Genomic DNA, 8,668 nt, shown 5'->3' with positions numbered 1-8,668 from the left:
CATGCAACACAATAGCTGTTTTTTTTGCTTCTTTTCCTTCTTCCTATTGTTGTTTCTTGTTTACTTTTTTTATTTCCCCTTTACCTTTTCTTATTTTAGTTTTACTTTTAGTTTTTGTTCTTACTTTAATTTCCTTTTATTCCATTTTCCCTTTCCTCTTTGGGAAAATAGAGAACATTTTTTAAAACCTCTATGAACATATATTCAGCCACTTATGCACGACTTTGTATGATTTCTTTTTTGAAATGTATGAATATTTTAAAGTACATGAATATTATTTCGGTGCTTAAAAACATTTTTTTACTATGGTATGATTACTTTATTTGAACATATAAATATTTACACAGTACATGAACATTTTTTCCCACTCCATCCGATCAATATTAACTGTCGCACACTTAGTACAACTTTGTACACGACAATTAATATGGATCAGAGGGAGTATATTTTTTACCAATTGTGAAACTAATTTTCCTAGATATAATATAAAGTTTATTCAATAAGAATCCTACTTTCTGATTTTTTTAAATGTATTGATGGGACACATCTGTAGCCGGCCCATTTAGAGGCACTTCACATGGGAGCTTGCCTATCTTTGACTTGTGACCACACATACTCGACGGTCACGGCGGGCTCTTTCGCCCCTCAGGCTCATCTATTGCGCACCCATTCAACCAAAAGTAATCAAGCCGAGCTTCATAAATGGCCTTCTCATCAGAAAAAAAAAACTAGTAGCTTTCAAATAATGGTCTTGTCCCTTGCAGTACAAATTTAAAAGCATTTTGCCCATGTTTGCTTACAAAGATAATGTCATTTCCAGAAAAAAGATAGACTAGCTATAGTTCTGATATGATCATACAATACTAATAGAATTAACATTGATGCACTAGCACATAGCTAGAAAAAATCATTGAATGCATCTCCATCAAGCTCTAAGCTTACGGAAGGTCATGGATGCGCCATCCATTGGCCTTGGGTGTGGAAGGTAATTGATCTTCGCATCAGGATTCAACAGCTCCCATCTGAAACAATCATTCGTATGGCAAACTAGGATCAAATGCCAGTTTATGCAATAAAGAAATAAATCAATCAAATGCCAAGATAAAAATAAGCAAATGAGTTCTACTGATCTCATGTTAGTGATTACATAGGATTTGAAGTAATATATATCATCACTCACTCATAACCAGTGGAGAGGTGATGGAGCATGATGGTGATCTGCAACTTCGCGAGCATGTTCCCGGCACAAATCCTATATCCGCCACCGAATGCCTGGTACGTCCCTGGCTTCGCTGGTTTCTGCATTCATCAAGTTCTTCGTTGACAATTGGTGCGTACATGATGAAGTTGCATCCATGATCAATGAGAGAAAAACAACAACATACATCCCATCTGTCGGGGTTGAAGGTGAGGGGGTCCTGGTAGTAGACTGGGTCGGTGTGCAGCGACCTCACCCACACGAGCACCGGCCACCCCGCCGGGATCGTGTACCCACCATACTCCACGTCCCGGTTCGCCACGCGGTGCACCATGGGGGCGACGTTGGCCATTCGGATCGTCTCCTCCACCACCTTCGCCGTGTACTTCATCCTTGGGAGGTCATCATGGGTGATCATCAATGAACCACCTTTGCTTTCGCTCACTGCCATGTTCTCCTCTCGGAGCTTGGCGAGGGCGGCAGGGGATTTGGCCAAGTGGTAGGTAGCCCACATGATGGCGCTGGCCGTGGATTCATAGCCAGCGACCACGAGGTTGACCATGTTGTCCACAACCTCCTCATCACTCAGCCTCTTCCCCTGCTCATCCTCGGTGCACATCAGCCCGCTCATGAGATCATCACACTTCTTGTCCACCTTCTTCCTTGCCTCTAGCTCATGTCGGAAGACCGCGTTCAGCTTCTGACGGCACTGCACAAGTTGTTAGATTCCTCTACAGTTATTTTAATGATTTCTGTAAAAACAAGGAGCAAACAAATTACCTTGACTCTCTCTTGATAGTGTAACCCGAATACCCGATCCATTTAGTGCATTGTATGAAAAGAAAAACAGATTACCTTGCGAGCGCGGTGAAATGTTGTCCCTGGAAAATCCAAGGGGAATGCCCTGAGGCCAGCCATCAGGCTGCCGAACCACTGGTCTATCTGCTCTGTCAATGGCGACGGCTCCATGCTTATGAACATTCTGAATATGTTCGCGAACGTCACCTGTGCAATTTAAGGAGCATCACTATTCACTATTGACAGAGAAGAAAAGCACATGCATGCTCACCGATGAATAGATCTCTTACTTTCTTGATCTCGGTGGAGGCAACGATTGTCCCCATGTCTGCCCACGCGGCCAGCGCCGCCACAACACGCGGCTGCAAGACGGCGGCGATGGTCCGAAGCGAGCTGGGGCGGTTGATGGCGGTGAGGATGATCCCACGAAGCCTGGCGTGGCTGGCGCCCTCGACGTTGACCATGGACTTGTGGCCGATGAGCTCCGGCACCGGCCACCGTATGCCGAAGTTATCGGCGGACTGGAACACGAACTTGTTGGCCGCCGGAGAGCACGCGATGACGGCAGGGGAGCCGAAGAGGTGCGTCCGGTAGATGCCGGCCCCGGAGCCGTGCGCGCGCCTCTTGGCGGCGATGAAGTCGTCCGGGCGGCGCGCGAGCTTGAAGTGCCAGACGAAGGAGAGCGTCTCACCGAGGAAAGGCAGGCCAATGTGGCCCGGCGGCAGGCGGCGCCGGCCGCCGTGCCTGAGGAAGAAGGCGGCGCGGTACCACGCGTCGGTGGAGTGCCAGACGGCGAGGCAGAGCAGCGGGACGGCGCCGAGGGCGAGGCCCGGCCACCATACCCACTCACCCACACCTACTCCCACTGCTATCGCCATTGATCTGCTAATACCTGGAGAAGCGGAGGTAGTATATGTAAAAACGAGTGAGGATTCCGAGCAACTGATCCGTTACTGTGTGGAGGCAGACGGGAACAAACTAAGCTAGCTAGCTGGAGGCTGGAAATTACCTCGCGCATTGCATGCCCGGCTGGTGCGTAGCCTGCACATGTGACGTTGTGTGATTATTCTGGCTGGTAGATGCCGGCTTTACACCCGTAGCTAGGTTCCAACGCCGAGCACTCACCAACCAACGATAATTAATTAACGGCATCTCCGATGAGAAATCTGCTGAATAAAACATAATTACCCCTTCTAGAAGTCCAGATTATAGTGCATATAAGTTCTTTTCAAGGTCATCCTTAAACTTTGACTAAGTTTGTAATAAATTACACTGTTTTAAATAGCGGGCTATGCCAAATAGCAGCGGACCTTAAAATCAGCTATAGCGGGCTATTTGTACATGAGACCATTTAGCGGGAACCTACTGAAAAGGCTATAGCGGGCTATAGCAGAGCTATAGCCGGCTATTTAAAACTATGATAAATTATCAACATTCATACTACCATTAGAGTTATCATGAGATATATTTTTACATGATATTTACTATTGCAAATTATTGTTTTTGTATACATAAACTTGGTCAAAAGTTTGACTATAGAAAAAAATAATTCTATGCACTATAATTTGGCAAATAGGTTGTAGTACTTCTTTAAGCTAATACAAATGTTAGTGTCACTTCAAAATTTCAAATACCCTTCTTTTCATTGCATGGAAAAGACCTAAAAAAAGGGCTGAATTGAACAGGCTGAAATGGTTTCTGCATTAGCCTCATCATCTTTCAGCTCAACTCTTCTCCCATCATAAACAGTTAAACACACACGTCAATCACACACAAATCTTGCTGCTGGCAACTTATATATGTACAACGGATAGATCGAGTTTCAGATTCCATTTCATCAACAAACGAACCTGTACCGAGTAGTTGGTGATCTACAAATGTTGGTGTTCAAAAAACTTCGAAACTGTCAACATTTAGAGTTGTGATCTGCAAACATTGACTCAGAAAACAATGTGGAAAACTTGAGGCGGCATAAGAGAAATAATTGAGTTTAACAATAATGCGTGCTAACTGACTTACCAATCAGCGATGCAAACCATCATCATACTATTACAGCCAGTAAGCGCTGAATAGGAATGACAAATACGAATCATCAAGCCACGAGAATACAAATGACTGAAGCCAAGAACATGAATAATACTAAGGGCCAAAAATATGAACCGTAACGTCTCTATGAGGCTCACATTGTTGCAAAACAATGTAGTACTGTACAGTGCTGAGTCACTGCTCACAGAAAGTAGTATCAGACAAGAGTCCAGTGGCAACAGCAAAGAAAAGATTCAAACAGCAGCATATTTAGGACTTCATTACAATAAAACAATAGCCTTTCTCCTCACAAGTAAAATAAACAGCAACCTAAGACTACTTGCTGTGTGTGATGTCTCTAACTGCACAAGCTAGTGCCTGGAACACTCAGGTACAAAGAGCATCTCAGACACTCAAATTTAGGACTTCAATACAATTGCAGTTGTTAATTTAGATGCAAGTAGTTTAATAAATAATCAAAATGTAGCTCCAACGATAGAAAGAACCGTCCGTATTTATTTCCATTGTATGAGGCCAAGCAACAGCAAGAAATGGTGTACTCATAAATCATCCAGAATTTAGATAAACATAATTTAGTAACCAATTCACTGATACGATGTATGGACCAGACAATACAAAACTGACTTCAGATTATTACAGAGTAAAGTCGTTTCCTCCCCCTTTTCTTCAGTGGTATTCATGGACATTCCAGAGAAAACAAGATCCCTTCAATTACCACTGAAGAATGACACTGCAGGCGAAATCATTTAATTCATGTTACAATGGAAGACCAAAGCTGCATCGTTGAAGAATCCAGATGGGATCTAAACTTTTCAGCGAGATTGTGCATATACCCTAAAGTGTATGACAAAACAAATGACACGGGAATGTGCATATAGGCATACTACAAACATCAGTACTCGAATCAAATTACTCCTGCATTGCATGCTCGATATATACGCATTATTGAGTACTTCTATTGAGTACACAAGTGACATTATTAGATTATTCCGGCTGGTGGATACCGTCTCTACACTCTCAGCTAAGTTCCGACGCACATCACAAACACACACATCAATCACACAAGTCTTGCTGCTGTCAGCCTTATCTACAAGACTACAACAAATACAGTTTCAGGTTCCATCTCATCAAGAACCGAACCTGTATCAAGTAGCTTGCAAATAATGGTGTTCAGGATCTTCACAACAGTCAATGTATAGAGTTGGGTACTTTTCGAATTCTGAGAGAGAGCAACCAAGGTATGGATATTATTTAGATGTAGCAGGCAGTTCTCAGATACCTGAGAAGCTGCATTAGCATTAAATCAGAGGACTCGGTGGCAGTAGCAGAAGTGCAAAACAATGACTCAGAGAACAAATGCTTGAGATCATATAATGTGTGGTAGCTAACTTAGCAATCAGCGATGCAATGCGGCAGCCATGAAGCAAAGCATCATAGAAATTATTGAATCATCAAGGCCAAGAAAATACATATATGACTGAATCCAGGAGCATGAATAATATAGGACCGATAATTTATATGGTAACAGCTATGTGTGACTCACCTCGTTGCAAATTAATGTGGTACTCTACGTTGCTGAGTCACTGTTCACAGAACAGTTTTGCAAAAAAACAGACAAGAATCGAGTGGCAACAGCAAATAAAAGATTCAGAGGATTACTCGAATAAGATCAAAGGCGACATAAAGCAAAACAATAAAAAAAGTATTTCTCCTCACAAGTACAATAGGACAAAAAAAAGGCGACATAAAGCAAAAGACAATCATTCTCGGAAAAAAAGTATAATAGGACAGCACAAAACAATAGTAAGATTATTTGTGTGTGATGTCTCTAACTGCAAAAGACAGTGCATAGAACACCCAGACACGAAAACCATCTGATATATTCCAATTCGAAATTTCAACACAATTGCACCTGTCAAAACCTCGATACAATTGCACTTGTTAATTTAGATGCAGTAGTAGTTTAATAAATAATCAAAATGCAGTTGCATCGATAAACAGAACGATTCACATTTACTTCCATTGTACGAGGCCAAGCAATAACAAGTAGGGTGAACTCATAAATCCTCCAGAAGCTAGATAAATATAAGTAACCAATACACTGATGCGATGTATGGTCCAGACAGTAAAAAATCATTTAAATCAGAAGAGTTAAGTTGTTTCCTTTTCCTTCACTTCAATGGTATTCATAAGACATTCCAGAATAAATACCCACCCTTCAATTAACACTGAAGAATGACACTGCATGCAGAGTCATTGAACAGATGTTCCAATGGAAGATTAAAAGATGGATCTCGACAAGCCGCCGTCTTATACTGTAGCAACATTGTTGACGAATCCAAAACTTTTCAGTGAGATTGTGCATATACCAGCAAGTGTAGGACAAAAGAAATGACACAAGATTGTACATATACACATACTACAGACAAGGGTACTAAGAAAGTCTTCACAGAACACAAATGAGATAAGCAAAGATAATTCCTGACTCACCAAACCCATTTCAACATCTACACAGGAAGGGGTCATTCAAGTTAAGATCACTGAGATGCTTGGTCTCCCAAACAGCTTCGAGAGAAGTACCAGTTGTAAAATGAAACTGAGCATCTCTTGAAGCCTTGTTCCCTAGCTGAAGCTTCCCACGCTGTTCTGCCAAGAACTCCTCATCGTACAAGCTGGCCTCAACATGAAACGTCATTGACTCCAGCACTCTGGCGTTCAGCACAAAGAATTTGGCAAAGTTAACCTGTGACCAGCTGCCCAGATACGTTTCCAACACTACTGTCCTGAGACGGATGTCAAGACATCTGAGAAGATCCCGGTGTTTATGATGCCACAAATTTTTCTCACCCGAACTCCATGACTGCAAAGAAAGACATAAAATCTTTCACCGCTTTAGAACAGTGAGTATATCAAAAGCTAAGCTAAACGATGCTAGGAATTATCAAGGAAGAAACAGCCACCTTCACGTGCAGCTTCTCCAAGCATGGAAAGAATCTCATCATGTCAAGAAGATTATCCAAACTAAGAATATTGACATTGACAGCTAAAATCTTGACAGTGTGCACCGCCGTTGTCAGGCTATTGGCGCGCAATCCCTAAATGGAGCATGGGAGACAAAATCAGGCTATATAAAAGTGCAGATGACAAACACGGGTTAACTAGTTAGACATCCCATATATAAGGCAAGAAGTATATAGAGCAGTTGGAAGGTTAATCACCTGAATAACTGTGGAGCCAAACACTAGTTTGGTAGAATGATCGCCCCAATCAGTAAGGAAGCCCAAGGTGTGAAGTCTAGGCGCGGAGATTACCGACACCTGCAGACCACACTCAAAGTAGAGAGGGATCAACTTTTCAAGACAAGGCGCATTCTGGATGACGAGTTCCTCAAACTGGAGCTGACTGAATGCCTTGCAGTTCTGAAGTTGATCTTGCACACATATGAACGTAAGAGTGAGGGAATTGATCCGAAGGCGACGGAAGCCGAAGATTGTGTGAATCATCAAGCATTCCAGAGCGGGGCAACGGGCGATGAGGCTGTGCAGAGAATGCTCCGAGGTGGAGACGGATTCAAGTGACAAGTGCTTGAGGTTGGGGAAGTGAAGCCCTTGGGCGATGTCGTCGTCGGGGAGGCGGCAGCCACCGAAGGTGGCGACGCGGAGGGTGGGCGAGAAGCGGTAGGCGGACGCCGGCAGCGGCCCAAGCGGTTTAGAACGCTTGGAAGAAACCCAGCACTCGAGCACCTGGAGGCCGTCGAGGGCGGGGGCCACGAGCCAGCAATCCAGGGCGGCGGAGGCGGCGGCGGCGAGGGCGGGGGCCACGATCCACCAATTCAGGGCGGTGGCGGCGGTGGCGGCGGCGGCGGCGACGGGGAGACGGTACCCCTTGACACGGAGGCGGCGGCCGGGGCCTTGGTGGCGGTCAAGAATGTGCGCTACAGCAGAGGGGACGTTGTTGTAGACCCTGCGGTATCTGACGACCGCGAGATCGGCGGCGGTGGCAAAGCCACGGCAGTCGAGGTTGAGAGGGGCGGAGAGCCAGAGGTGGCGCCACCGGGACGCGAGGATCTGGGTGCGGGCGCCGTCCTTGGTGGGGAGGAGGGAGATGATCTCGCCGAGGAGTTCGTCGGGGAGGGCGCTGATCCGGTCGACTCCTGCCGCCCCGGCCGAAGGTTCAATCTCTCCCTCGGAGCCCAATCTCTTCCTCTTCTTGGCTGGTGGACGACCTGACGTAAAAGGAGCGCAGTACGGCGGCCGGCGCGGAAGAGGCTTGCGCCGCCGCTCCATCCTCTCCTCTCTCACCGCCGGCGCGTTTGGTCCTTTCTCGTGTCACAAGATGGGCCCAAAGTGGCCAAGATATTGGACGCCTGCCCAACCATGGTCCAAGCTGGAGCAACTAAATTTCGCGAGCGGCCAGCCCACTACACCGTGTACGCTGTTTCTTTTTCTTCCTTTCTTGAAATTCAGCTATCTTTATTGAACAATGATCTTGCCCGTTACTCCCCCCGTCCCGTAATATAAGAGCGTTCTGGGATGGGGGGAGTACACGATAACGAATACGGGAGTACGGAGGATAATCACGCCACTCCTCAGATAGTTTTCTTGTTAACTTGCTCGAGCAAGCGAA

The 8,668-nt window shown here is 45.2% G+C and overlaps 2 protein-coding genes across 3 annotated transcripts; both read right to left on the bottom strand.

Moving 5' to 3' along the window:
* Positions 1-717: 717 nt before the first annotated feature.
* LOC123102157 (ent-kaurenoic acid oxidase 1) lies at positions 718-5,926 on the bottom strand. Of its 2 annotated transcripts, XM_044523452.1 has the most exons (7): positions 3,847-5,926; positions 3,006-3,162; positions 2,287-2,888; positions 2,054-2,203; positions 1,386-1,907; positions 1,181-1,299; positions 718-1,022 (listed from the first exon to the last, which is right to left on the bottom strand). In XM_044523452.1, exons 2-7 carry the CDS (start codon positions 3,043-3,045, stop codon positions 926-928), a joined length of 1,530 nt encoding a protein of 509 aa, XP_044379387.1. In that variant the 5' UTR covers positions 3,046-3,162; positions 3,847-5,926; the 3' UTR covers positions 718-925. The 2 variants fall into 2 exon arrangements, with proteins under 2 accessions (XP_044379387.1, XP_044379388.1); XM_044523453.1 differs by lacking the exon at positions 3,847-5,926 and having other exon boundaries at positions 3,006-3,181.
* An 11-nt stretch (positions 5,927-5,937) lies between these two features.
* Positions 5,938-8,427, bottom strand: LOC123102156 (F-box/FBD/LRR-repeat protein At5g53840). Its single transcript, XM_044523451.1, has 3 exons — positions 7,261-8,427; positions 7,003-7,137; positions 5,938-6,902 (listed from the first exon to the last, which is right to left on the bottom strand). The coding sequence occupies exons 1-3, from the start codon at positions 8,326-8,328 to the stop codon at positions 6,543-6,545; spliced, it is 1,563 nt and encodes a 520-aa protein (XP_044379386.1). The 5' UTR covers positions 8,329-8,427; the 3' UTR covers positions 5,938-6,542.
* Between the last annotated feature and the right edge of the window lie 241 nt (positions 8,428-8,668).

This window comes from Triticum aestivum, chromosome 5A, assembly GCF_018294505.1.
Source record: "Triticum aestivum cultivar Chinese Spring chromosome 5A, IWGSC CS RefSeq v2.1, whole genome shotgun sequence".
Classification (NCBI taxonomy): domain Eukaryota; kingdom Viridiplantae; phylum Streptophyta; class Magnoliopsida; order Poales; family Poaceae; genus Triticum; species Triticum aestivum.
Note: the sequence above shows the minus strand (reverse complement) of the source record. Positions and strands in the feature narration are given on the sequence as shown.

What these genes read in the sequence shown, in the direction of transcription:
- LOC123102157 (XM_044523452.1), bottom strand. Translation starts at nt 3,045, where the DNA reads ATGTGCAGGCTACGCACCAGCCGGGCATGCAATGCGCGAG. An exon ending in CCGGGCATGCAATGCGCGAG is followed by an intron (nt 2,889 to 3,005) that starts GTAATTTCCAGC and finishes CCGCTTCTCCAG; the next exon opens with GTATTAGCAGATCAATGGCG. An exon ending in CACCTCTCCACTGGTTATGA is followed by an intron (nt 1,023 to 1,180) that starts GTGAGTGATGAT and finishes TGATTGTTTCAG; the next exon opens with ATGGGAGCTGTTGAATCCTG.
- LOC123102156 (XM_044523451.1), bottom strand. Translation starts at nt 8,328, where the DNA reads ATGGAGCGGCGGCGCAAGCCTCTTCCGCGCCGGCCGCCGTACTGCGCT. An exon ending in TTGGCTCCACAGTTATTCAG is followed by an intron (nt 7,138 to 7,260) that starts GTGATTAACCTT and finishes TGCTCCATTTAG; the next exon opens with GGATTGCGCGCCAATAGCCT. An exon ending in TGGAGAAGCTGCACGTGAAG is followed by an intron (nt 6,903 to 7,002) that starts GTGGCTGTTTCT and finishes CTTTCTTTGCAG; the next exon opens with TCATGGAGTTCGGGTGAGAA.